This window comes from Manis pentadactyla, chromosome 10, assembly GCF_030020395.1.
Source record: "Manis pentadactyla isolate mManPen7 chromosome 10, mManPen7.hap1, whole genome shotgun sequence".
Classification (NCBI taxonomy): Eukaryota; Metazoa; Chordata; class Mammalia; order Pholidota; family Manidae; genus Manis; species Manis pentadactyla.
Window position 1 is genome coordinate 93,661,615 of NC_080028.1, and position 27,086 is coordinate 93,688,700.

The 27,086-nt window shown below is 57.4% G+C and overlaps 1 protein-coding gene across 1 annotated transcript in view; it reads left to right on the top strand.

The window, feature by feature from the left end:
- ELN (elastin) overlaps nucleotides 1-25,437 on the top strand; it is a 31,387-nt gene extending 5,950 nt beyond the window's left edge. Inside the window, exons 3-38 of the mRNA XM_036887332.2 lie at nucleotides 364-414; nucleotides 946-975; nucleotides 1,490-1,522; nucleotides 3,540-3,569; nucleotides 4,832-4,867; nucleotides 5,368-5,460; nucleotides 5,725-5,784; nucleotides 5,868-5,936; nucleotides 6,571-6,618; nucleotides 7,550-7,621; nucleotides 7,941-7,970; nucleotides 8,456-8,527; nucleotides 9,138-9,179; nucleotides 9,593-9,652; nucleotides 9,935-9,985; nucleotides 11,252-11,341; nucleotides 11,429-11,482; nucleotides 12,022-12,174; nucleotides 13,144-13,197; nucleotides 13,739-13,855; nucleotides 14,095-14,157; nucleotides 14,557-14,643; nucleotides 15,584-15,640; nucleotides 16,720-16,845; nucleotides 16,929-16,988; nucleotides 17,525-17,650; nucleotides 18,312-18,350; nucleotides 19,788-19,832; nucleotides 19,920-19,976; nucleotides 20,478-20,585; nucleotides 21,350-21,388; nucleotides 21,600-21,653; nucleotides 22,014-22,058; nucleotides 22,466-22,492; nucleotides 23,092-23,142; nucleotides 24,443-25,437. Of these exons, the coding sequence (XP_036743227.2) occupies nucleotides 364-414; nucleotides 946-975; nucleotides 1,490-1,522; nucleotides 3,540-3,569; nucleotides 4,832-4,867; nucleotides 5,368-5,460; nucleotides 5,725-5,784; nucleotides 5,868-5,936; nucleotides 6,571-6,618; nucleotides 7,550-7,621; nucleotides 7,941-7,970; nucleotides 8,456-8,527; nucleotides 9,138-9,179; nucleotides 9,593-9,652; nucleotides 9,935-9,985; nucleotides 11,252-11,341; nucleotides 11,429-11,482; nucleotides 12,022-12,174; nucleotides 13,144-13,197; nucleotides 13,739-13,855; nucleotides 14,095-14,157; nucleotides 14,557-14,643; nucleotides 15,584-15,640; nucleotides 16,720-16,845; nucleotides 16,929-16,988; nucleotides 17,525-17,650; nucleotides 18,312-18,350; nucleotides 19,788-19,832; nucleotides 19,920-19,976; nucleotides 20,478-20,585; nucleotides 21,350-21,388; nucleotides 21,600-21,653; nucleotides 22,014-22,058; nucleotides 22,466-22,492; nucleotides 23,092-23,142; nucleotides 24,443-24,486 (2,273 nt within the window). The 3' untranslated portion in view covers nucleotides 24,487-25,437. The remainder of the gene's footprint in view (nucleotides 1-363; nucleotides 415-945; nucleotides 976-1,489; nucleotides 1,523-3,539; nucleotides 3,570-4,831; nucleotides 4,868-5,367; nucleotides 5,461-5,724; nucleotides 5,785-5,867; nucleotides 5,937-6,570; nucleotides 6,619-7,549; nucleotides 7,622-7,940; nucleotides 7,971-8,455; nucleotides 8,528-9,137; nucleotides 9,180-9,592; nucleotides 9,653-9,934; nucleotides 9,986-11,251; nucleotides 11,342-11,428; nucleotides 11,483-12,021; nucleotides 12,175-13,143; nucleotides 13,198-13,738; nucleotides 13,856-14,094; nucleotides 14,158-14,556; nucleotides 14,644-15,583; nucleotides 15,641-16,719; nucleotides 16,846-16,928; nucleotides 16,989-17,524; nucleotides 17,651-18,311; nucleotides 18,351-19,787; nucleotides 19,833-19,919; nucleotides 19,977-20,477; nucleotides 20,586-21,349; nucleotides 21,389-21,599; nucleotides 21,654-22,013; nucleotides 22,059-22,465; nucleotides 22,493-23,091; nucleotides 23,143-24,442) is intronic.
- The last annotated feature ends 1,649 nt before the right edge of the window (nucleotides 25,438-27,086 follow it).

A 27,086-nucleotide genomic window follows, 5' to 3' on the forward strand; every position in this document is an offset into this window, starting at 1 on the left:
GCTGCCAGTGAAAGGCACTGAGTCCCTGCCCCATGCCAGGCCCTCTCCAGGGGAGAGGAGAAACAGGTAACACAGAGGAGTGGCCTGCTTTGAATCCAGGCTCCGTCTCTTTCCAGCTGTGTGTCCCCAGGCATGTCTCTTAACCTCTCTGAACCTGAGTTCACATCTGTTAAAATGAATATAGTAATCCATGCCCTTCCAAACTCAAAGGGCCATTCTGAGGAGCATGAATGGGAGGATGGTTTGTAAACACAAACTGCTTTGGGAATAGACTGCTGTGTAGATGTGTAGTATCGTCATTATCATCATTATCAGGCTCTTACTAATTCTAGCTAAAGGACGACTCTTTCTGCTTCCTTCCAGGGGTCCCAGGGGCTGTTCCTGGTGGCGTTCCCGGAGGAGTCTACTACCCAGGTGATGACCTCAGACTTCCACACGCAGGGAAGGCACCCTGTTCTGGGCTCCCCCCGCCACAGCTGCTAGGAGGATGGATGTGCTGTCTGTCGTGTGATATGATAGAGTGTTTTCCAAGTAAAAGCAACATAAAAGCAATACCCAAGTACGGAGGGAGACTGGAAGCCCCGCAAAAGGAAATGGGCAGAGTGTTGGAGCATGGCATCAGGGAGGCGTATTTTTAATTCAGACAAAGAAGCATAATGCTTTAAAGCAGATTGAAAACACTTTCTAATACTTACGTATTTCCAAGTATTAGAAAGTATTTGAATGCTCAGCACTAACATGGAAATGAGGGTAGCCATCAGCATGCTCCCAGCTACAGACTGGTACAGGGCTGCTGGCCTGGCGAGGAAACTGAATCTCACAGACATTCAGGCTGGCCCAAGGTCACGGAGCTAGGCAGTGACAGACTGGACCAGGGGTCGGTGGGTGGCCTTCTGCTGGGGCACTGACAGCTCCCTCCCTCTCCCTCCCTCTCTCTCAACACAGGGGCTGGTCTTGGAGGCCTGGGAGGAGGAGGTGAGCTTGGAAACCAAACTTGGTTCCTCCTGATGGGTCTGGGCGGTCACTCTGGTTCACACGGACCCTCAGACCTCAGGACCCCAGAAGGCCCAGGCATCAAGGGCCCCCTTATTTTAAGACTGAGGGTCCAGTGGGAAAAGACTCATCTGAAAACTGGGACTCACGGGCCTCCCTCCCTGCTCCCTCCGGCCTCTTTCCCTGGTGACCCTGCCTTCTTTCATATTCCTTTTGATTCTCTACGACATCCCTGCAAAGCTGAGCTGGTATCATCATCCCCTTCAGAGGCTGAGAAACTGAGTCTGAGAGAATATTAACCACAAACCAGGACCAGAGCTGGGCCCTCAACCCTGGTGGCTAGACACTGGGCTCCAAGAGGCTCCTTGGCCCAGGGAGGACTGTCCCTGGCAGCCCTCAGGGCCTGGGGAGTGAGACCATACAACGCCCTGGGGGGATAAGTAGTAGGACAGGTGGGCTGAGGCTCTCCACTCACTACCATCTCTTCCCTCTGCAGCATTGGGGCCTGGAGGCAAACCACCCAAGCCAGGTAAGACCTGAGGTCTCTGGGGCTGGGGACAGGGGAGGGGAGGGCCCACAGAGCCGTGAACCCAGCAAGGGAGCCAACAGGCAGGAGGAAGTGGGGAGGCGCTGAGCAGGCCCCCAGGTGTGAGCAGGCTGGGGCTGGGCCCCAGGGCTTCCAGGGACAGAGGCTGGACGCAGCTTGACATCCTCCCTGTGTGAGGTGTCTGTCCACTGTCTACCCTGCAGTGCCTCTGTGCACAGCCGTCTGAGAGTCTGCTCTGCATAGCATCCAGAAACAGCCTTGGTGCTGGGGGCAAAGGTAGGGACTGATGTTCTGGTGGCCACTCAGCCTGTGACCATCACTCTGGGGCTCTGATACAGATGGTGGGCCCCAGACTCCAGACCAAGCCTTCTTTAATCCAAGACCAAGACCTGAGATATCCTGACCTTGATGACCAACTGAGCCTGTATTCTGACCCCAGGCTGAACCCTGACCCCTGACCAAGCCCTGAACTGATGCTAGGCTCCTCCCAGCTGTGTCCAAACCAGGGAGGTTTCCAGTAAGAAGACGTGACTAGATCTGTCCTGGCCTCACCCTTAGGGCACCAGGTCTGACAGTAGGGGATCCACCATCAGCTCCAAAGAATATACCCCCAGGAAAGGGGGAGGGCAGATCTCTCCCAGAGGCACTGGTGGAGAAAGAGCAGGTGGAGGAAATGGCGTCTCTGTCCAGATTTATGGCCCCATCGGCATGAGATGCTCCACATGTGACCTTGACACCCCCCCACCCTGCTCTGTGTCTCTCTGACTCTGAGGTTCCAGACTCCAGGACAGTTTGAATGTCCAACAGCTCTTATGAAATCCTGATGTTTGATGATCCAAGTGCAAATGAATCTACAAGACCCAGATTCTTCTTCTCCGCAAATGAATCTGGGTTGTGAAACTCCAGGGCCAGGGCCAGGGAAGAGAGACAGGAGGGTAGGACAGGAGGCCTGGGCAAGGGGCTTCCTGGAGTCTGCAGGGGTCTGCAAGGCTGGAACCCTTGTCATTCACTGCTCAGCCTGCCAGACCTGCACTCTGTCTTCCTGGAGGAGTGAGCAATCTTACCCGGGTCTTTGATGGTGGGCAGAGGGCAAGGAAGGCCCAGATAAGCAAAGGAGTGGATGAAGGACTGTGCTTAATGGAGAAAACCCCAAATCCTGGAGGTTGGGACTGCAAAGCTGAAGCGCAGATTGGTTGATCCCACTGGCAGCAGGGGACACATGGTAGACTGTGATGAAACACCAGTGGGGAGACTGAGACAGCTGTATAGAGGGTCCCTTAATGAGGGTTGCTAAAGGGAGGCTTTTATTCATTAAAGATTTATTTTAGACTTCCGAAAAGACTTTCAGCTCAGGGTAAAGGAGGCCAAAAGGGAAGTCAGGGCAACTCCTGCTGATGGAAAGGGGCTGGATTCCACAACCCCTCCGATGCATTCTTTCAGCCTCAGGACCCTGAACTATAAAGAATTGGGCAGGGCCAATGCCCCACCCCCACCCCCACAGGCAGTTCCCCATATCCACACAGTGGAGACACCAAGGCCTGCCCAGGCAGGATGGAGTGGGGCACAGCAGTATGCACTGTGCTTGGGAACAATTAATCCCTTGGTGAGTAGAAGGTGGGTGGCCTGGCAGTTGCTCCGCATGGGCCTTGGAGAGCTGGCCCCCAGCCACACCCCCACGACCAGCTGGAGGCCAGCCACACCCAAAAGGGCAGAAAGGCCAGGGGACACCCACTGGGCACGCTGGCAGGCTGCACATATTAGGTGCCTTCTTCTCACAAGCCCACTGGTCCCAGGAAGGCAGGGGACACACTGGCCATTTTGTAGGTGGAAAAACTTAGTCTCAGAGGAGTAAAGTGATGTGTTCTTCATGGCGAGTGTAAGTAGATGCAGCAGGACTTGAATCCAGGGCTCTCTGACTCCAGTAAGAGGAAGGGTTGGGCTGGCCAGACCCCTGAGCCCTGAGCTGTGGTCAGCTCCTCATCTCTATTCTCTTTTCCAGGGGCTGGACTCCTAGGGGCATTTGGGCCAGGTGAGTCCACGGGAAGAAGGACAAGCAGGGGTGGGGCTGGTCATGCTGGGGTGCGGCCCTGGGACCAGACAGCTGGTGGGGGAGCATGGGAAAAGGTTAGATGGCTGCAGAAGGGCTGCCTGCCTTACCGCCACCCACCCGAGCCTCTTCTCAGTTCCTGGTTGGTCCCCATCTTTTCTCCCAGCCCTGTGTGGTCAGAAAAAGCCCAAGCCTGTCTCCTGCCCTATTGCAGCTCAGGAAACAGGCCTGGCTTGAGAGAAGCCCCTGACAGAGCTGGGGGGAGGCAGGGCCTGTGGTGCTGGGAAGTGAATTCAGGCACACCCAGGCCCAGCCTGACCTCCACACCACACCTGGGAGGTAGAGGGGCCGGAGCTAGAGAGCCACCTTACAGAGGGGCCAGCGGAGTTTCAGATGCAGTCAGCCCCCCACGTAGGAAAGACTGGTGGGAAGGGAGACCACACCCAGTGAAAGCCAGGTAGGCCCTCCTGGGCTCCAAGTCCCTAGAGCTCAGGACTCTGGCACTCAAGACTGGTGCTGGCAGAAAAGATCCTCACATAATTGGAAACAAACCCAGCACAGTTGTGAACTCCAACCTGATTGCCCAGCGGTCCTGGACAAAGCCATGGAATGTCTCCTGGAGGGGGAGAGGGAGCGATGGGACCCAGATGTGGGAAGCCTCAGGCCAGAGGGACCCATCTGGCTTCTCATAAACATTTTAACATCCTTCTGCAAGCAAGGAGGCTCCTGGACTGCAGGATGGATAGACTGACAGCTGGTGGGGGATGAAGGGGCTCCAGATAGACGGGACAGGGAATGGGCTGAGCCAGGGGACCCCTGCAAGCAAGCAGAAGAGAGGCTTGGGGTGGAGACTAACAGTGGGAGCAGGGCAGGGCCTGGCCTGGGTGCGGTCTTGCTGGCAGACTCTGCTTAGCCCCAGCCCTCCCAGAAAGCCCTGCTGGGTCCTCCATTAGCTGGTGGGCCTTCCAGGGGAAGCAATGCCAGCCCAGGGATGTTATGGGGGGATCAGTGCAATCATGCCTACATGGCACATAGCAGCTAGTCATGATGTGGTGCTGCTGTTTTATTGGGATGAGGCCCTGAGTACCAAAGGTTGAATCCAACTTAGGGACCTGAGTGGTTGCACACTGACCACAGGGTTCCTGCCCGCTTCTCTATGAGATCCTTCCTCTCTGGGCCCAGAAATGATGCCCACACACCAGCCTCTCCTCTCCTCACCTGGCTCTGTCTCTTTCTCCCTGCAGGTGCTGGAGGGCTCGTAGGAGGTGGCCCCGGGGCAGGTTAGTGTTGATATACAGGCAAGATGCCATCTGGGGGCTAGAGCCGGGCCCAGGGCAACTGCCCAGTGTGGGGGGCAGTAAGCATACAGGGATGCAGACTAAACCTGTCCTGGGTACTGGCATGGGAGGTGATATTGAAACCCCTCTGCCCTGAGTGGCTGCCCAGGGCACAAGGGAGTCACAGCTGGGTCCTAGTGCTGAGAGCTGCAGAGAAGAAGCCCCCCAGGGCCAAGCAGCCCAGAGGAATTGTTCAACTCAGCAAGACCTCAGGAAGACTTCCTGGAAGAGGGGGTGGAGGTGGAAATTTGACCCCAGAAAGATCCCCGCAGTTTTGCTAGGCTGAGCAGAGCAGTCTGACACGTTTTGCTCTCCAACACTAACTGGGTCCTGGGAGGAGAGGTCGCAACTTGGCACAGAACTGCAGACAGCAGCAGAGCCCCCTCAAATGCACCTCCCAATCAGTTAGGGCTCGGGGCCTCACCCACTCCTCCTCTCTGCAGGGCTCGGGGCCTTTCCTGCAGGCACCTACCCGGGGGCTCTGGTGCCTGGCGGAGTGGCTGGCGCTGCTGCAGCCTATAAAGCTGCCAAGGCAGGTGAGTGTTACTCTCTCTGGGACAGTCAGAAGCTCCCTGGCCTCTGTGCACCCTCCACTTGGCAAAGAACCTTTCCTGGGAGGCAGACGGGTAGGATCCTCCAGTCTACAGGGCTTGAGGAGGCAACCAGCGGTGCCCAAGCCTCAGAGAGAGGTGGTGGCAGGGCTAGACCTCAACACTGGGCCCCCAGCTTGCAGCCCAGGGCCCTCCTGCCTCCCACTGTTCTTACATGACCCCTCGCCTCTCACACTCCTGGCTCTGTAGGTGCCGGGCTTGGCGGTGTCGGCGGCATCGGCGGGGTTGGAGGCTTAGGAGTGTCTACAGGTATGGCGGCCAGACCCAGGTTGCCCAGGTGAAGCCTGCAGGCCTGGGTGGGACCCACTCTGATGTGGCCCCTTCCACACCAGGTGCGGTGGTGCCTCAGACTGGAGCAGGAGTCGGCGTTGGGGCTGGAGGGAAGCCTGGGAAAGTGCCTGGTCAGTGTGGAGTGCCTGGGCCAAGGGCGGAGGTCAGGATGGACAGGAAAGGCAGGGCCTAGCTGCAGGGGCAGGAAGTGTGAGGCCAACTCTGAAATGGGGATGAGAGGCCCTTCTACCAGGATCCTGGGGCAGAAAGAGACCCCAGAGACAGGCTACGTGGTAGGCACGTGGGTGAGAGATGGAGACACTGAGGTTCAGAATGCAGTCAGTGCAGGAGGGCCGGCAGCAGCCAGAGGGGAGCTGCAGGGATCCCTAGGCGGACTGATGCCCCATCTGGTGCTTGGTCCCCGGCACAGAGCCCTTGAGGAAGTGACTTCAGGTTGAACAAAAGGCTGCTTGAGTCCACACAGCAGGGAGGGAACATCTGGCAGCTGTTAGACCAGAGGTGGGCTGGGCCAGCCATGTAAACAGGCTCCAGGAGACAAAACAAATCCACGCACAGAAGGCTTTACAGATAACTTCCAAAACTGGTGGGAGAAGAGCTGCGGCCACCACATAGGTGTCCCTGGCTGCATCCCCCGGGTGCCCAGGTGGCTGGCTGGGGAGCCCTGGAGCTGCCGCAGAGGGAGGGGCCAGGGAGAAGCGCCTGGAGGCCGGGCTGCTGCTCACAGCTCTCTTCTTTTGGCCACAGGTGTGGGGCTACCAGGTGTATACCCAGGTGGAGTGCTCCCAGGAACAGGTGAGGGCAAGGAGGATGGGGCGCTGTACCAAGGAGAGCAGCCCCTCACCTCCCCACTAGCTGAGGACACCAGAGGCCCTGGGTCCTGACCAGCACTGCTTCTCTAAGCAGCAGAGCTCAGGCTGACAGACATAAGTCCCCTGGTGGTCTTTCCCCACAAAGCCTCCCTCAGCCCCACCCAAGCTCTGACCCCAGGGCCCCACCCAGATCGTCAGCCTGAGATGGGCCTCCCAGGACACACCAAGTCCCCAGCGTGGCCAGCTGTTTCCCAAAAGCTATGAGTCACCGGGAGGCCTGCCCCACACATCCGCCCTGCAGGAGAGCCCCTCGGAGCTGCCCTCTCCTCCTCCTGTCCCTGCCAGGGCCTGGCCACCCACTCATCATATGACCTTCTGAATTCCCCCAGAAGCCCAGATTTGGGCTGCTCTGTGGGATTCGCTGACAAGAGTGCCCCTCTCTCTCTCTGGCTGAGGTGGCCCACCCCCAGGGGAGACGGGAGAGGAGGGAGCACCAGAAGCTGGCAAATGGAGATTCCCTGCCCCAGCAGATGGCTGCTTTGTGTCTGGTTGTGAACCTACACCGATCCAGAGCCCCAAAGGGCAGAACCTTCCCGCTTCCCACCAGCTCGTACTGTCTGCCTTCTCAGGGGGGTGCAGACAGGGTGGCTGGAAACCAGCTCTAGATTAGAGACAAGGCTAGCTGAGGAACAGGAAACAGGATTAAAACTCAGGTCTTCTGACACTGGGTCAGGCAGGAAAGGAGAGTCACCACTACACGGGGCCCTCTCCCCAAACACGGGAACCCTGCCTGTGGCTGACAGTCAGTACAGAGGGAGGTCAGCGGTGTGACCCCAAGGAGGTGTGGGTGCCAGGCCGGGCCTGCAAGGCCTGCCTTCTCGCCCTTACTGCCAGACCCCACTTTGCCCCCTCAGGAGCTCGGTTCCCAGGTGTGGGGGTGCTCCCTGGGGTTCCCACTGGAACAGGAGTCAAGGCCAAGACCCCAGGTATGCAGCCAGCCAGGCTGGGGGTCCATGGTGAGAATTTCTACCCACCCTCAGGTGCTTCTGGCCTGGGGTGGGAGCGGAGGTGGGTGGGGTGGGGAGGGGACCCTGGGCTCAGGGCTCTCTGGGCAGGTACCCCATGTGCTCCAACCCTGGGAAAAGATGGGCAGTGTACCTCTCTCTCAGAAGTCCCCAGGGGTGTGAGAGGGCAGCAGGAGATAGGAGGTCTGGGCAGAGTTGGCCACTGCCCCGGGCAGCCGTCGGTGCTTTGGGGCTGCACCCATGGTGGCAGGGCTGCAGTGACAGCACCTTGTCGTTGCAGGTGGAGGTGGAGCTTTTGCTGGAATCCCAGGTAAGGCAGCAGACTGGCTAGCCAGGAAGGGGCTCTTGACCCGGCAGGCCCGGGCACCCAGAATCCCATCAAGGCCTGTCCAGTTCCCCTCAGGTTTACTGCTCCTAGACTTGGACCCGCTTCAGCCCAAAGTGGCATGAGCCACAGGCCTGCTCCTCTAACCCCTCTGGTCTGTGCAGCCCCCAAATGAGCCCAGAAAACCCACCAGTCTGTGCCAAATGCTGGGAGGGCTGCAGGCCCCAGCTAAGGCCTAGGCCCCAGCAGGGAGAGCCCTGCTGCTTCCTGGAGGAAGTGGCCTGGTGCTGGGGGATGCTAGGCTGGCCAGTGATGGTCAGGGAGGCAGGACGGCCCACTAGGCAGGATGGTTTCCAGAGCAGCTGGCACTCATTCTGTCTGAGCAGAAAGTGTAGTGTGAGGCAAGAGGCTTAGCAGGGGCTGCTGGTCCAAGTTGCTGGGACCTGATTTTACTCTCCTTGTTCCCACAGGAGTTGGACCCTTTGGGGGTCAGCAGCCTGGAGTCCCACTGGGGTACCCCATCAAGGCACCCAAGCTGCCAGGTCAGAAGGAGGAGTCAAGAGGCACCACTCACTGGGCCTCACTGCTGAAAAGCCGCTTGTAGGGAGGCACTTGTGCAGCCACTAGCATCTCTGTGCTGGGGCAGGGGGTCAGGAAACTTAGGTATTGAAGCTCACTTCTGGTTACCAGCAAAGGAGAGCATGGGAAAGCCAAACTGGGGTGTTGGCCTCACTCATAGGCACACACATGCACACACTCAGAGCCCTGTCGCCCTGATGGGAAACCACTTGTGTGGATGGTAAGAAACTCCATTCATTGAAAAAAGTCCTCTAATCCAACCCAACCCCACAATCAGCTCAGACAAGGAGATGTTTCCCCTTGAGGAGGAGAATAAGGAAGATACTCAGATTTCGGGGCCATGGCAGGGCCTGGATTTGTAGGGGAATGGGTGTCCCATCAGGCCCTGGAGCAGGACAGCCCTCTTCCTCCTCCACCCAGGGCCTCTGCTCTCCTAAGAGCCTCTGTGAGCAGCTCAGGACCCTTGGGAGGAGGTCTCAGGCCTCAGTACCCGTGGGGGTAGGTTTGTCCACTGAGGCAGTGGCTTGGCACTGCCAAGGGGCAGCCCCTAAGCCTGCCCTGCTCTCTCTTCAGGTGGCTACGGACTGCCCTACAGCACTGGGAAACTGCCCTATGGTGAGTAAGACCCTCCTAGATTGGTGGGCTTCCAGCTCTTTCCAGCTGCAGGGTCCTGGCAAGGGTGCTGTGTCCCCAGCCCCGGGGCTAGGAGAGCACCCAGCTGGGGTCAGGGTGAAGTCTTAGAAAGGGACTCCCCTAAGAAAGGACATAGAACTTAGACTCGGACAGCCTGGTTCTCAATTTTGGCCCTCACACTTAGCCCCAGGCCTCGGGCAAACCAGTTTCTTCTCTGAGCCTGTATTTTCATCTGTAAAATGGAAATAACCATTCCACATGCTTTTGTATTTGTTTTAACTGACTGGGGGTGACGAGATGGAACCCCTCTGGGCAGCCCCGCCCCTGGACGGCAGGGGAGGAAGGGAAGCCATGGTGAGGTCTGCACACACGCCCACTGGGCCTCTGTCTCACAGGCTATGGGCCCGGAGGAGTGGCTGGTGCTGGGGCCAAGGCTGGGTACCCGACAGGGACAGGTAAGGAAAGCCTCGCCACACTGTCCGCCAGAGGGATGCTAAGCACCAGGCTCCAGAGCCCTGGGGCTGGCCAGGCTCCCTCCAGAAAGCAGGCCAGCCCATCCTGCATCCCGACACCAGTATGAGCCTGGAGGAGGGTCCCGGGTGGGGGCAACTCAATCAGCCTCTGGCTGGCCAGGAAGCCCCCACCCACAGCCCTATGTAGAAGGATTGTTCTCTTGGCGCTGGTGGGCTCTGAGACGCAGGAGCTGTTTTCAGAGTCTTTCTCCTTCCCTCCCTCAGGGGTTGGCTCGCAGGCTGCAGCAGCAGCCGCAGCTAAAGCAGCAAAGTATGGTGAGTACCTGAGATCCTCACTTGCCAGCCCCCTGCCCCAGCAACCCTCCCGTTACACTTGGGGCCTGCCTCACAGACACTTACCAGGGGCCTCTCCCCATCCTCATTTATCCAAATGTGTCAACACCACTGGCTTCCTCCATCCCTCCCACCTGCCTCCCATCTGTCCATTCAGTCTTCCTTCTATCTCTCTCCATCCCTTCTTCCCTCCCTCCCTCCCTCCATCCATTTCAGAGCACAGGGACAGATAAGAGTCCTACTAGAAAACGTAGGCCCTGTTGTGGAATTACTGAAGAAAGAGACATTATTTCTACCTGGGGAAAATCACGAAGGCTTCTCAGAGAAAACAACATTTGATTCAGGCATTAAAATATAGGTGGAGTTGGCCATTTGGTTAAAACAGTGACGAGGATCCCAGGCAGAGGGAATAGATACTATGGTGGTTGGGATGATCATTTTAGGTGGTACATATATGAGCATCTAAATAAATAATTTAATAGTTTAGCATCAATTTAATGTGTACTGTAAAGTGTGCAACAAGCCCCTTCAGCCATGACCCCTTGGCTAGCAGATGTGGCACAGCCTTCCCTGAACCCATGTTGGGGGCACAGGGGGCTTCTGTCCCCCTGCCCCAGGTAACCCCCAGTTCAGAATCAGTTCATTGGGACTGAAGTCCTTGCCTTGTCTCCAGTCCCAGGTGAGCCCTTCCTGTAGCCACAGTGGGACAGAAGACATTCCCCATCAGCCCAAAGGCTGACAATGAGGGGGGAGCACTGAGCTAGAGGCCTGCTCCACCGAGGCACCCCAGGCCCTCCCTCCCAGTCCCCCAGGCTGGAGGGGATGGCTGGAATGTGGGAGCAGGAGAGTGGGGCAGCAAGGGGCTGCCAGAACCAGGCAGCCAGGAGCTTGGATTACAGACTTGGCTGGGTCTTCGGAACACAGGGAGAGGAAGCCTTGTACATTCCTACGGGGGGCCCCCTCTCTGGCTCGGGGAGCGGCGGCTTGTGGTTTCTCAGTATGTGGCAGTGGTTAGAATGAGATTTGTCTGAAAACATACAAGTCTCTTAATACATGTGTTGAAATGGACACTCTGGGGGTGTCAAGGAACAGTGGGGTGGGGGCCTTCTCAAGCAGGTAAACTGGAGATGCCTGGGCCTTGTTCCCAGGGGATAGCGTCTGGGTAAAAGGCCAGCATCCAAGTGTCCTCCCTGTCTGGTCTCAGGAGGGGTGCTGGGAGCCACACCTGCCCTGTCCCTATCCCAACAGGTGCCGGAGGAGCTGGAGTTCTCCCTGGTGTTGGCGGTGGCGGCATTCCTGGTGGGGCCGGCGCCATTCCTGGGATAGGAGGCATTGCAGGTAGCGTCTGTTCCAGCAGGGGGTGAGGATGTCCTGGGGAGGGCCACCGCAGGGAAAGGGCCTCAACCTCTGCGGCTGTCTCTCCAGGGGCCGGGGCTCCAGCTGCTGCTGCAAAGGCGGCCGCTAAGGCAGCTAAATATGGTGAGTACCCCCAGAGGGGATAGGCCCAGGACTCTGGCCAACCCTCAGACCCTCAGGACCTGCTCTCAGAGCCCTGTATGGGCCTTGGAGACCCCAGTCCTACAAGGCTGGATGGACTTTGTCCATCTATGGCAGCCTCCCTCCTCCCACCCCCAAACATGCCTGTTCTTGTCTCCTTATCTTTGCCCCTTCCAGCCCTTTCTACTGATGGGCCCAGCAAGGGGGGTGCCCTGTGGAGCATCTGGCTCCTCCCATCCTACCGGGCCAACCCATGGCTGCTGCGCCAACTGCATGGGTGCCCCATGGGGAGCTCCGGCTTTGCTTTAGACTAGGATCAGTTTCTCCCCACCCATGCATCCAAGCCCTTAGAGCTCTAGAGGGCTCCCTCAGCTGTTCCCATCTCTTGGATGAGCTGCATCTATGCAGAGGCAATGCCAGCCCACCTGCCACTCCCACAGCTCCTCACCGCCATTCACTTGGAGGACCTCTGAGGTTCCCCCTGAGGGTCCCACCAGAAGAACAATCCTTTCCTTCTACAGGAGCTGCTGGAGGCTTGGTGCCTGGTGGGCCAGGCTTTGGCCGGGGAGTACCAGGTGTCCCAGGAGTTGGAGTCCCTGGTGTTGGGGTCCCTGGTGTTGGAGTCCCTGGTGTTGGCGTCCCTGGTGTTGGACTCCCAGGTGTTGGGGTCCCAGGTATTGGGGGGCCAGGCATCATGGGTGGGCTGGACTGTGTGTGTGTATGTGTGTCTAGGTGCAAGAGAGAAAGACTGAAACTATTGTCAAGACTTTTGGACTTCCCCTAGTGCCTCACCCATCTATCCTCTTTGCTCCATCTGTTCACCATGCTACATCTTCTCTCCCTTGGGCTTTAACAATCTCCTAATTAGTCACTCTCACCATCATCTTCTCTAATTCACCTTCTGGCTGTCAGTGTGCTCCTGGGGGCAGGAACCATGTCTTTTTCATCTATATGTTCCAAGCACTTAGCTGAATAGGTGCTCAGTAAATGGTAGATGGGTGGGTAGGTGGTTGGATAGATGGATGGATGGATGGATGGATGGATTGATGGAATGGATGGAATGGATGGATGGATGGATGGGATGGACGAAATGGATGGATGGGATGGAATGGATGGATGGATGGACAGATGGAAAGGATGAGACAGAAGGAAGGATGGGATGGACGGATGTGATGGATGGATGGGTGGGTGGATTGATGGATGGACGGGATGGGTTTGTGGATGGTTGGATGGATGGGTAAACACATGGTTGGATGAGTAGGTAAACAGATGGGCAGGAGAAGGTAAATGCAAAATGGGTGGTTGGATAGTTAGATGTATGGATAGATAGGCCAATGAGTGAATAAGTGGATGAACATAAGCCTACATGGATAGACAGAGAGATAAGTGTTTGAGTGGGTGGATCAAAATCCAAGAATAGACAGACATATGGATAGGTCAGTGGATAGATGAATGGGTGGTTAGATAGACAGATGGACAGATGGGTACATAGAGATATGAGTAGGTGAATGGATGGGTAAGCATCCATTGGGTTGGCTCAATAGACAGAAGATGGGCCAGACAGATGGTTGGACAGGGGGTATATATTGCACATCTCTCTTCCGTTCTCTCCTGATCACTTGTGTCCCTTTTGGTCTCTCCAGGAGCTGTCTCACCAGCTGCAGCTGCTAAAGCAGCTGCCAAAGCTGCCAAATTTGGTGAGTGTTGTGCCGATAGTCTGCCCCTCCCTGTTCTGGCCAGAGAAGGGGAGTGACTGGCCCAGTGTCACACAGCAAGTCACTGGCAGAGCTAGGACTTGGACCAGTTGGGCCCCGGAGTAATGTCTCCCCCATTTGTCTCCCACTTGTCATGAAGCCAAGAGGCTGAGTGATAGGAGAGCCCCAAGATGGCATTCCTAGTAGGAACAATGTCCCTGGCCCTTCCTGCCCAGGCCAGGGCCCTTTCAGAGGAGCCTAAGCCTGGCTGGGGATATGGGACCTGCCCACCGTCTCTCCATAGCCCACAAAGGGGCCCTTCCCCAAGTGCTCAGTGAGAGAGGTTGGGGAAGCATCTGGAGGCAGTCAGTAAAGGTTTCCTGGAAGAGGCTGGTGGGGGCCCAAGCATTCCATGGTTTCCAGTCCTTCGAGGACAAGACTTGGGGGAGGCTTTCATCCTCTCCCCCAGGTGACCAGCATCACCTAGAGCTCAACCCAGCTTCTCATCAAGATCCTTTTCTACTTGATTCTCCCACCTCTGCAGGGGCCAGAGCCGGAGTGGGAGTTGGAGGCATTCCCACTTTCGGGGTTGGTGCTGGGGGCTTTCCTGGCTACGGGGTCGGACCTGGAGTCGGAGGTGTTCCTGGAGCTGCCCTCTCCCGTGAGCCTTAGTTGCACCTAGAGAAAGTGGGAGAAGGCATGGGGGCTTCTCTTCTGTAGGGCTATGGCGGGTAGGGGATGAGGGAGTGTTGCCTGGGCTTCAGCCTGTTCAGGCAGGAACTGGGGAGAGCGCGGGGAGGGCCTGCCTTTGAGCAGGAGCCCTGCTCTAAGCACAGCCTCACAGGGACCCAGCAAGACGTCTGAGTGTACCTTTCTTTCTTGGTTCCTGTTTCCTCGCAGCTGCAGCCCAAGCCGCTGCTGCAGCTCAGGCAGCCGCTGCAGCCAAGGCCGCCGCCAAGTATGGTAAGTGCCTGTGCCTGGCCTGTGCCCACTCCCACCTGAGGCAGTGCATCCCCTTTCCCCACTCCAGCCCTGCTCATCGGTGGGGCCCAGGCTCTGAGCTTGGAGCAGTTCTCCAGCATGAGGGCAGAGCAAACTCATGCTCAGGTCTCTGGGGCTGAAATGGCCTGGGCCAAGGTCAGGCATCCCTGGCCCCATCTTCCAAAGCCACACTGAACTTCTCTGCCCTTTTTAGTTGCCCACCATTAGGATTATTGGTGCCCTGCTTATCACCCTCGACCCAAACCAGCAAGTTGGAGGTGCTCATGTAGCCATTCTGCTCCACACTCCACCTCCACCCTCCACTCCCCCAGAAAGGTGGGTGATCTTAGGGGCAGGGCTGGACACTCTCCCCTCCTCCAGGTGCTGGAGGAGCAGGAGCCCTGGGAGGGCTAGTGCCAGGTGTCGGAGATGGAATACCAGGTGTGCCCGGCACTGGAGGGGTTCCAGGTGAGCTAAGTCCTGCTTTGTCTCATGGAAGGGGCCTTGGAGTTGACCCAGGTCACGTGCATCACTTTACAGATGGCAAGACCAAGCCCAGAGGTGGGGAGGAGGGAAAAGCAATTTCCCCTAGTTCAGAGGGAAGACCCTCCATGGGATTCCAGTTGCTCAGTAAAATGGGAATAATAGTACCAACTTCATAATGGTGGTATAAAGATTACTTTAGCAAATAGCAGCTTTACAAAACAGGGGTTGTCTGTCATATGTGGAGGAGCTCAGGAAGTCAGACAGTAGGTGGGCGAGCTCTGTCCTGCCAGAGCTTGGTGGCCTTTCTTGTTCCTGATCAGGTGGGAGGGCCTGTATCACCCTTTAGTTTCCTGGGCTCTTTCTTCTCCACTAACCAGAGGCCAAAGGAGGAGACTGAATTACAATGAGATTAAGTTACAGCCTGGCATGGTTGTTTTTTCCCATCAGATTTTTCCTCGACATTCCTTCTTTCTGGGATAAAATTCTCCTTTTAAATTTCCCCAAGAAATGAGCCATTTCCTCCAATAATTTGGATACAGGCACTTTTTAAATTAACACTACTTTCAGCAGAAGGTGCCACACATGTTTTAGAAGGCTTAGGAGAGGACCACTCACAGCTTTGGGCTCCCCTCCACCACAGCCAGAGCTGGAATATCACAGTCTCAGAGCCACTTCTCAGCGAAGGGACGTGCCCAGGCCAGCGGGCAGGCCCTCTGCAGAGCAAGCCTGGAACCCAGGCGCCTGCCTCGGGCTGGGCTCTGCATGCTTCCCTCTGTCTCTTGCATGAGGAGGCACCTCAGGAAGAGTCTTCTGGGAGAGGGGACAGTTCCCTAGAGGTGGACTCTGGGAGGTCTTTCCACAGTGGGGGGTGGGGGACACTGGGAAGGGACCACTCCCTGAACCCTGCTTGTCACCTATACAGGAGTAGGGACCCCAGCAGCTGATGCCGCCAAAGCAGCCGCCAAAGCTGCCCAGTTTGGTAAGTGCCCCATCCCCTCACTTCTGCCCCCAGCCATCCTCATCCCTCATGTCCCCTACTCAGCTCCCCTTGAGAGGCAGGTCCCCCCGAGGCGGTCACAATCTGGACATGTGCCTTCCACATAGCTTTTGGCATGCCTGTCTGCTTTTAGGGGCCATGGGTGAAGGGTGAAGCTTCTGATTACAAAAGCACAGTGAGAACAGGCCCTGCTGAGCCCTCCAGGACCCACTCCCCACTCTTCTCAGAGGCCCTCCACTCTCAGTCCAGCCAGGGGCCTGCCCCTTTCTGGGCTCCTCTGGGCTCCCACCCCCTTGAGCCATGGCAGTATTTCTTGCACCCTGACAAGGTTCTGCATCTCTTGCTACATGCTATCCTGGCAGCCCCAGGTACCCACACCTTCCTGAATATGGCAAACTGCAGTAGCCCCACCCATCAGAGCCCAGCTGCATGTCAGGCCCTGGGCCAGGGGGTCCACGAGTCCTGGCTTTAGGGACCTGCGGGCAGCAAGGTGCAGACCACAAAGTCTAGGGCTGTCTGGGCCAGAGAACATCTTAGCCTCAGGTCAGCTGAGCTCCAAACTCACAGACAACCCCTGTTTTGTAAAGCTGCTATTTGCTAAAGTAATCTTTATACCACCGTTATGAAGTTGGTACTATTATTCCCATTTTACTGAGCAACTGAGGTTCTGAGAGCTTAAGTAACAGGCCCACATTCACACAGCTAAATGGACTGAGCTGAGCTTTGAACCCAGGTCCACCTGTCTTGCAGAACTTCCTTTACCATGTAACTCTGCTTCCATCACCCTCCAAAGTCTCAGAAAAGGTCTTTGTCCCCCAAAAGTTAAGAGCTCCTGATCCTGTACATATTCACAGGCAGGGTGTGGGGTCCACAGTGTGCAGCCTGAATGAGGAAGCTGAGGGCCACCAAGGGAAAGTAACTTGTCCAGGGTCACACGGCAAGGCTGTGCCTGGGCTGGGATGGGAACCGAAGGCCCTTGACTCCCAGCCTGCCTGCTCCTTCCGTCAGTTTCTGCCTCCTGGGTCGGACTTGGTAAAGATGAGCTCTTCTTGCCCTTGTAGGGTTAGGCCCTGGTATTGGCGTGGGTCCTGGTGTGGGTCCCGGCCTTGGTGTGGGTCCCGGCCTTGGCGTGGGGCCCGGCATTGGCGTGGGGCCCGGCATTGGCGTAGGGCCCGGAGGTGTTACAGGTGAGCTGCATGAGCAAGTGGGCCTGAGGGTCTTCTGAACCCTCCGTGGATACCACCCCTGAGCCTCGTCCCTCTCCATCCAGGAGTAGGGACCCCGGCTGCAGCCAAAGCCGCCGCTAAAGCAGCTGCCAAAGCCCAGTACCGTGAGTGGCCGCCCACCTGTCTCCTCCCCTGACCAAGCCCAGGGCTGGCCCAGCGAGACCCAAGTCTGCACTGGGCCCCAGCATAGGCAGCCTCATCAGGGCCCCAAGGCATCAGGCAGCACAGGGGTTGCAATGACAGGTTTGGAGTGAGGGAGACCCAGGTTCGAGTTCTGTGTCCCACACAAGTTGAGTAACCTCTGATTCCCGTCCTTGTGCGTGACACCTCGTGTGGGTGCTGAAGGAACCTGCTGCAGACGGTTGTGAGGAAAATCGAGTTCCTCCAAGAGAGAAGAGCGGGAACTTCAGCTGGGAAGGGTGTGCGGTCCACAGTGTGCAGCCTGAAGGCCAGCCTTGGTGGTCCATGGGAGTTTTAGGAGGGCCATTCCGGGAGCAGCATAGGGGGCAGATAAGGGGGAGGAGGACGCACCTGGGTCTGGGCCCCTTCTCTTGGGGCCTGACTCAGCTCCCTGGGCAGAACGCCCCCAAAGGGGCCTGTGCCTGCCTGCTGCCACCATGCCACTGCCCCTGTCTCCCAGGGGCTGCTGCCGGGCTTCCCGCCGGTGTTCCCGGATTTGGAGTTGGTGCGGGCATTCCTGGATTTGGAGCTGGTGTTCCTGGCTTTGGGGCTGGTGCTGGTGTTCCTGGCTTTGGGGCAGGTGCAGGTGAGGGGCCTTCTAGGGGATGGACAGAAACTGTCCCCTGAGCCCAGGGGAAGGCCTTCTCCTCCTCCTGGCACACCCCCGGGGCCCAAACTCAGGGGTGCGTAGTAAATTCTCCATTAGGTTCTAAAAGAGCCAAGTAAGGTAACAGATGGAGGGCAGGCCAGGCAAAGGGAATCCCAGCTGCCAGACTTCAGCATTTCTGCCTCTCACAGGAGGGGTGACAGGGCTCTAAACTGAGAGGAAGCTCACTACCCAGGAAGGGAGGTGGAGGTCCCCAGTGTCAGGGGGCATGAGTGGCTGGCTGGCTCCACTTCAGCACTGCACTGTGGCAAGGGGGCCACTAAGAGCTCTAGTTCTTCACCTAGTGGTCACTAGCCTCAGGCAGATCCTACTGGGCCTGGAGGGGTGAGAGGGGGCAAATGGAAGGAGGAGGCACAGGTCAACCCTCAAGCCCTCCAGACCAGACTGGCAGTGGTACAGGTAGATACTGAAGCTCTAGCTGGCAGGACAAGCTCCTGGCTGGGGAGCCACAATTTCAGGGCTTTGAGAAGAAAAATGAAGGCCTAGGAAGACAAGGAGGGCTTCCTGGAGGAGGCAGGACTCCCAGGCACAGAGCTCAGCTGCTGATGACCACCTGTTTTCCTCTGTCCATTTTCCTCAGTACCTGGATCCCTGGCTGCAGCTAAAGCAGCCAAATATGGTGAGTGTACCCCACATATCGCCCCTCCCTGTGGTTGGTTCCCTGGGTGCCCCCCCAAGCCCTGACAACACCTGGTCATCCATCTTCCCTCCCCCTGGGCCAGGGCTCAGTGCCCAGAGACTGTAGTGTGGGGCTGGGATGGTGAGGACGGAAAAAGGCAGTTTCTAGGACACAGTAATAATGGTTTAGCAGGCCTGGCTCCTGCCCACTAAATACCTATCATGCCTCTAGCCCCAGGACAGTAAAAATCTCCCCTCATACTTCCAAGACCCTTGGGGGCAGGCCCCTTGGTGAAGACCATGATCCCTAAGGCTCCTCCAGCCCTGCTAGTTTCATGGGACATGAGGCCGGGGAGGGGCTAGGCCTTCTGTTGGCTGGGCTGCCTCTGCCTCCTTGCCAGCAGAGCTGGGACTCCTGGTCCAGGCCCCAGGCCCCCTGCCCGCCTCCCTGTCAGAATGACTGCGCCCGCCACGTGCTGCGAGGACGTGGCAGACCCTCCTGCCCCTCCACTTGGCACTTGGGCAGCACAGCCCAAACAGACCCACACTGTCTGTGGCCCCTGCATTCCTGGCCTCCTGGGAGCCAGGCTGGGGCCTCTGCCAGGGAACCGCCAACCAGCCCTGGCCAGTCCACTTGAGGCCAGTTTCCACCTTGGAAAATCCCGGCCTCCTCAGCCCCCACCTAGTGAGGGCCCGGTGACCCTCGGGCCAGTCGCCTGTTCCTCGCTGGCTGCTCTGCAGCCTGAACCTGACAGACATTTCCAGGGAGACAAAACAGTCAATGGCGCAGGCTCCTGAGCCATTTCCTGCCCATGGAAACTTGAGCACATTCCTTAACCTCTGCTGGGTCTCAATTCCTCACCTGCAAAATGGGGGTGATCACAGTACCGACCTTCCTTGTTGCGAAGAGTGGTAAGCAGGATGATGTGTGTGCAGTGCTGGGAACTGTGAGTGCACTGTAAGGTTACATTCCCAGCCACTCTGTGCGGGACGATGGTTCAGACCTCAGAATAGTTCACAGAGAGTGCGTCCTTCTGTTCTCCAAACACCTGCAGGGTAAGCAGGGTAAGGATCAGCACCTCCTTTTAGGGAGATGGGGCTCTGGGGCTCAGAGAGGCAACTGCTATGAGTGGAGAAACCAGGATTCAAACCCAGGGCTGTTAGAACCTGACACTAGTCTTCTTGGCAGCTCACAGCCACCACTGTGGCCGCCTGTGCCTCCTAGTGCCAGCCTGGCAGAAGGAGAGGAGATGGGCAGGCCAAAGCCCAAAGGGGCCTGCCCCTGCCCAGTTGGTGTCTGGGAATGGACTTTGGTCCTGTGCTCCTTCCACTGGGTCACATGGCCTTGGCCCCCAGTCCGCTTGCACAGTGTCCCTGGGGGCAGGGAGACCCCATCCTTCAGAAATTGGGGGACTGACTTTCCATCCTCTCTCCACAGGAGCAGGAGCCCTTGGTGGAGCAGGTGTCCCAGGCGGTGTGGCAGGTGAGCTGAAACCACCCCGGGGGGACTGGGCAGGGAGGGAGACTGACCCATGGGGAGCGCCTCCCTGAGCTCCTTCTGTGTCTGCAGGAACTGGACCTGCTGCCTCAGCCGCCGCCAAAGCTGCTGCCAAAGCTGCCCAGTTCGGTGAGTACCAGTTGGGGCTGAGCCAGGACCCCCTTGACTGCAGATTACATGGAGCTGAGCCTCCCCTCATTCTTCTCTCCTTCCCTTGCAAGGCTAGGCTTGGAAGCATCAGCTTTCCCAAAACACCATGTTCCAGATGAGGCAAATAGGTTCAGGCAGTGCCAGCACTTTCCAAGGTCACACAAAGAGTGAGGCAGAGCCCAGGGCTTCCCACACCCAAGCCCAGAGCGTGGCCCCTCTCAGGGGAGGCCTGTGCTACCAGGAAGTGAGCACACTCACAGCCCCCAAGGCTTGGGGAGGCCTCTAAACATGTACCACATATCCTCTGACCCATCCCCGAGGCTCTCAGGTGCATCATCCCCCAGGTGCACCAACCCACCTCCTGGCCCCACTGCACCCTCTGAGGCCCTGGGAGCTCAGGCTCCACCTAGATGCTGGGATGATATCTCCACCCCTCTGCAGACATACTAGCCAGGATTTAATACACAGCTCTCTCCACAGGCCTGGGAGGAGCTGTCGGGCTTGGGGCCGGAGAACTAGGAGCTGGAGGACTGGGAGTCGGAGGGCTTGGGGTTGGTGGAGCCATCCCAGGGGTCGTGGACCTAGGAGGTGAGGGCTACTCTGGAATCAGTAAACACACGGTGTGTGTGTGTGTGTGTGTGTGTGTGTGTGTGTGTGTGTGTGAGAGAGAGAGAGAGAGAGAGAGAGAGAGAGAGAGAGAGAGAGAGAGAGAGAGAAAGAAAGAAAGAAAGAAAGAAAGAAAGAGAGAGAGAGAGAGAAATTGACTTTCTTTCACACCTTGCCACACTTTGCCCGATCTGTCTTCTCCACTTGGGTCCCATCCCCACCTCATCTGCAGCTCAAAGTTGCAGGAGTGCCACCCCTTTCTCCAAACTCCTGCAGCATTTGGAGAGAGACTTCAGCAAGCAGAAACTAGGGCTGCTCCTTGCAACTGGGGAGCCCATCCTGTCCCTCTCCTCTTTCAACCCACCTGACCACTTGAAGGGGGAGTTCATTAGGATAATGATGATTATGCCCATTTTCCAGAGAAGAAAAGCAAAGCTTGGAGGGAAGTTACTTTCCCAAAATCTCTGCTGTCATGGAGGACCTTGGGTTGACATTCCTCCTTCCTGGGTCATCACTCTGTCTCCCGACCTAGGCCAGGCTGGAGTTTCTTCAGTGTGCTCCACAAGACTGGCCACACTGTCAGAGCTTCATAAAGAGTTTGCAAACATGGATGCATGAAGGAGGGGTGGAGGGATGGTGGGAGGATGAGTCAGCGGGCAGATGGTCAAGGGGTGAGCAGGTCGGGAGGGGGACATAACGTGGGAGGGAGGTGATAGTCCTGAGCCCTCATGCTTCTGTCTCCCCAGGTGTGTCTCCAGCTATAGCTGCTAAAGCCGCCAAATATGGTGAGTCGCTCCCTGACACCCTCCCTCTCCCCAGGCCCAGAGGCAGCTGTACCCCTACACCCCCATCGCCCTGTCCCCACCCAGCTCAGGCCTCAGTCCTGCTCACAATGCCCCTGAAGGCTGTCCAGGATATCCCTGATCCCAGAGCCTAGAGGGGATACTCAGGACCCCTTATGTGCCTTGTCCTGACGCCCATCCACCCTCTTCTCAGGTGCCGCTGGCCTCGGAGGCGTGCTAGGAGCCACCAGGCCATTCCCAATTGGAGGTAGGGGCCATCTCGGCTGTGAGATCCTCAGCTCTAGGGGAGGCCTGGCTGCTAGTGGCAGGGACTCCTGGAGCTTTAGCTAGCACAAGGACACAGAGAGATGGTGGAGGGGGCAGTCCAGGAGAGGAAACATCCTGGGCAAAGGGGCAGGCCTCAGGGTCATGGCCTCGAGACACCAAGCTGATGAGCTAAGGCCATGGGGCCCCAGACCAGGATGCCAGGCAGGGACAAGGTTTGTTAAAGAGCGCTGCTCTGGCAATGGGGAGGAGGGCAGGGGAGGAGGTGGTCCTGGGCAGAGAGGCAACAGGTGACAAGGCCGCATGGGGCCTGCCTCACACCAACCCCAAACCCCTCCTGCAGGAGTTGCAGCAAGACCTGGCTTTGGACTGTCTCCTATTTACCCAGGTACACTGAGGCTCTCTGCTCCCAGGCCTTGCCTTGTCTGGAGCTCTGGCCCTGTCCTTCTTCCTCCCCTGCTTTATCTTCTGCTCAGAAGGGCTGAGCCAGGACCCAGAGGCGGACCCTATGACCTCAGATGACACGAAGCTGGGCCTCCCCTCATTCTCCTCTCCCTCCCTTACAATGCCAGAAAGCATCAGCTTTCCCAAAACACCATATTCCAGATGAGGCAAACTGAGGTTCAGGCAGTGCCAGCACTTCCCAAGGCCACACAATAAGTGAGGCAGAGCCCAGGGCTCCCCACCCTCAAGCCCCAAACTCGGCCCCTCTCAGGAGAGGCCCATGCTGCCTGGGAGGGCTTGGGTGGCTCCCCAGAAGAGCGCGCACTTACAGCCCCTGTTCTTGCCTCATAGGTGGTGGAGCCGGGGGCCTGGGAGTCGGTGAGTCTGCAATCAGAAGGAGGGGCCCCTTTCAAGCAGGGCGTTGAGCTGCTTTCGCAGGGTGGAAGCGAGTCCTGTTGAGGCAATAGCTGGTGTGGCCACGCCTTGGGCTGGTCTTCTTGTGTCAGGGCTTGAGGGAGCCTCCAGGAGAATCACAAAGCCAAAAATTTGGCTGTGGGGTGTGGGGACACGGGGCAAGGGTCCTGATTCCTAGGCCTCCCAACCTGGCCCTTGACAACAGGAGCAAAACAGAGACCTGGGTCATGCCCAGTCTTAGGGTCTAACTAGAGAGATTGACAAGGTCCCATGGAAAAGGAGAGAAACTGTTGGAGAAGGGCAAGTTCCATTCAAGCAGGTGGTCAGGAAGGCCAAAGCCTAGAGCATGTCTGACTCAGGGGTCTGCAACCAGGAAATGTGGCCAGGCTGTGACTGTGGCAGGTGGCGGCGCCCATAGGCTGGAGGGATCTTCAAGGGTCAGGCTGGGAGCGAATGAAGGCCAGGGTGGGGGCAGGGGAGCCTTCAAACCACCGAATGTGCTGGGGGTTCTGTGAGAGGCGAGAAGCCTGCCCCCTCCCCAATCCCTACCATTCCCTCCACAGGTAAACCTCCCAAGCCCTATGGTGGGGCCCTGGGGGCCCTGGGATACCAAGGTGAGTAGAACTCGGTCCCTGCCAGAGAACAGAGATGAAAAGGAGGCCATCGGCCTGGGGGCGGGGCAGCAGGTCAGGTGGGGTGGGTGGGGTTGGGGGAGCTGGCCACCTCACCGTCCCTTCTCTGGCCTCTGACACAGACCCTCAGGGCTGAGTGAGCCAGGCCTGGCAGTCCCTCCTCCCTCCCTGCTGCACGCACCCACCCCTGCAGGGAGGAGGGAAAGGGGAGACTTGGAGAGGCAGAGAAGGAGAGAGAGGCTGGAGGAGACAACGGAAGCCCTGGAGTCAGGGGATTTGAGGGGTGCAGGGGGCCCCAAGGTCCCCCCAGCTGGGCAGGGTGGGCAGAGGCCACTACCTGGCCCACAGCCAGCCACATCCTTGCTCAAAGATACAGACATGCCTCTGGGAGTGTGTGGGGCAGGTTCCGGTCACTTTGCCCAAGATGCCTCGCAAGGATGCCCAAAAGAGCCGCAGCCCCGCCCCTGTGTTGCTCGGGCTGTGGAGCCTCTCCCCACCTCCTCCTGCCTCCCACCACACAGACGAGGCAGCCAAGGGCAGGGCAGGGAGGGGCAGAGGCAAGCCAGCCTGACTCTTTCCAGAGTGCGCTGCTCTCAGTCGGGCACTAGCTGGCCCTTGTGGCCCTGTCACACTGATTTCCAAACACCCAGGGAGGGCTTTGCAGCGAGATGCCTGTCCCTGCCCCACTGGTCGGCTCGCTGCCACCAGGTGGCGGTAATGGGCCATGTCTGGCCACTACCAGACAACAATGCCCTGATAGTCTGAAACATGGCTTCCCAACCAGACCCTCCCCAGGAGAGGGCAGGAGTCCTGAGGGCGAGTCCCAGTTCAGCCACTGACTGTGGATGAGTAAGACTCTCCCTTTCTCTGAGCCTCAATGTATTTATCCAGCACACTCACACTTACAGGACTCCCCTAGGAGGGCCGTCTCCTCCAGACCCTGTGAACTATCCCTTCCCTCTATTTCCCTGTATGGCGGCTGCTCCGAGCAGCTCGCTGAAGGCTTCCCAGATGCAGTGGCCCAGGGTACAGACCTTGTCCAGGCCTGAGCTTTGATTTCAGCATCATATCTTGGGCCCTGCTCCCACCCACCTGCCCAGTGGGAGTTTGTGCAATGGAATGGCTCAGTTTGGCCTGAGGCTGTAGCCAGGCTTCGTGGCTTCTGGGAGCCAGTGTTCCTGCTGTGGGTGTAAGAACAGTTTGGAGCTGGCCCAAGTAGGTAGGGGCTTGAATAGCAACCGGGAAGGACTGAACTGAACAACCGGTGCCTCCCCCCACCCAGGTGGGGCCTGCCTGGGGAAGTCCTGTGGCCGGAAGAGAAAGTGAGCTTCCCAGGACCCCTGACTCACGACCTCATCAACGTTGGTGCTACTGCTTGGTGGAGAATGTAAACCCTTTGTGACCCCACCCCATGCCCCCTCCTAAATCCCCACCCCGGGAGGGAACAGGGCAGGCCGGGCGGCCTTGGAAATCCACAGAGCAAGGAAATGGTAGCAGGGGCCAAGTGGGCCCCAGGAGGCCCCCTACTTCAGAGGCCAGGGGCAGATGGGCGTGGCCCCCTGCCCCCAGCCCCTTCCCACCCAGGAGCTCCCCCTCCACACACTCTCCATCTCCAGGGGAACTTGGTGCTACATGCTGGTGCTCTCATCCTCCTGGGGGAGGGAGGAGGGAAGGGCAGCCCCTTGGGAACCCCTCCCTGGGGCTCCTCTGAAAATGGTGCGGACACTTCCTGGGCAGCTCCACCTCCCCCTGCCCACCAGGACCCACCCTGGCTGTGGTCCAGTTGGTACCCAAGCACCCACAGCCTCAAGCTGGGTTTGGTCACAACATCTCTTGGCCCCCTTGGCCACCTCTACCACACCTAGTCACCATGTCTGGGGCACTTTCAGGTGGGAAGAACCCCTTTGGGAATAGCTCTCTTGCTCTTGTGGAATTCATCCGCCCATCTGTCCATCCGTCCATCCATCCTGTGCCCAGTTGACCGCCCGGCACCACTAGCTAGCTGGGCATCGCTACCACCAACCTGGTCAGCCTGTCAGGCAGCCTGTGCCCAGCCTTCCCCACCACACACACCCCTACAAAGGGGCCTGAGCGCTGGGTGTGAGGGGCTGTGCTGGCTGGGGTGGCAGGAATGTCCTCCCCAACCTGGAGCCCCCCATGCAGTACTGTATCCCCCGTCCCTCCCTCGAGCCACTGTATTCCAGAGCATTTCCCCAACCTCCATCTCTTTGTGTCTTGCTGTGATAGATCAATAAATATTTTATTTTTTGTCCTGGATATTTGGGGATTATTTTTGATTATTGATGTTCTCTTTCAGTTATATTTTTATGGTTGATTGAAATAAACATTTTCTTTTCTGATCTGGGGAGCTATATTCCCAGTAGAAAATTCATTTTAATCACTTTGGTATAACTCTGGATGAAACACACATGTTTTTAAGTAAGAAAAGAGAATTAATTGCTTCAGAAAAGACTAATAAAGGAAAACCTTATAAAGGAAACTGTCTTGGGCTCCTTTGTATGCTCTCATCTGCCTTCAAATCCTGGTCCAGGGAGGGAACAGGGCTCATCCCTGGGGAACCTCCACTGTGCAAGGTGTATTTGGGGGCCTGCTTACCAGAATCACCTGCAGTTTGCTGCTGGCATATTGCTCCTTCAAGTTCAGCTTGCCATTTAACAATGAAAGTCCCTTTGTAGGGGAAGCAGAGCCAGCCAGCCACACACATGGCCCATCCACGGCTTACCCACCCAGCCACCTGCCCTAGTCCTTACAGGGCCTGGTGGGTGGCTTCTGGATGCTGAGGATACAGCTGGAAGAATGGGGAAAATAAAAATGGCCCTTGTGTCCAGACCAAACCCTTACCCTTGGCATTGGTGAACAGCCATGCAGAGACGGGAGAAACAGCCCTACCTAAGAAAACCAGAAGACATGTTCTCCTCTAAAATATCCCTGCTAGGGAAGGCCCTCCCTCACATGTGGCACTGCTGTACTGCTTTCTAAGATGCAATAAATGAAACCCTGCAGGCAGCCCTGGGAGACTCAATACCATCCTTAGATGCGCCCATTCCCAGGGCTCCCTCTGCTAGGAGCCAGAAGTTCACAGGGCCTGGGGACATGCCCCCTGGAGCCCACAACTCCCTTCTAGACCACACTCTGGGTACCAGATTCTACAATTCCCTCCCCAAACCACCAAGCCCACAGCCAGGACCCTCATGATCTCATGCCTGTATCCGTATTCCTGAGAGGGAACCCCATGGCAGTGGGCGCACCCCAAAGCCAGAAGTGTGGCAAGGGAACTTATGTTTGGAGTGTGGGTGAAGTTTGCCAGGTGGACTGGAGCGTCTGTGCGTTTGCAAGCAAGGACCCAGCAGTGCCCAGAGAAGTTTTGGTGTAAAGAGAAAGGGGGAGGGGCTATGCTCTGAAAAAGCCTCCTCCAGCCCCACCGCTCAGGAGAGCAGAGTGCAAAAAGCAATTTACTGGAAAGACCAGAGCAGGGAAGAGTTCAGGTCCTGAAGGCAGGGCAGCTGGAGTGCCTGATGGCAGGGGGAGAGGTGAGGAAAATGGAGGATAGATCCAAAGGGGGCCAGGGTGGGCTCATGGAGACCCATGAGAGAGCTGCTAGGACAGTCAGTGAGGGGAGACAGCTTGTCCAAGAGATACACTCATTCATTCATTCCGCAAAAATATCCTAGCTGGTCCCTCCTTAGCCCTCTGGCCTCCTAATGTTTGGCCAGTCCCAGCATCTAGCCCTAGGGCCTCTTTGCTTTGGGTTCTCATAGTTCATGGCTTTAAATACCACCTAAGCATTGATGACTCCCAAATGTCCACCTCCAGCATAGACCTCTCCCCTGAGCTCCAGACTTGCACATCCAAGGCCAACTTTTAACATCTCCACCTGGAGGTCCCATGGACATCTCTGCATAGCA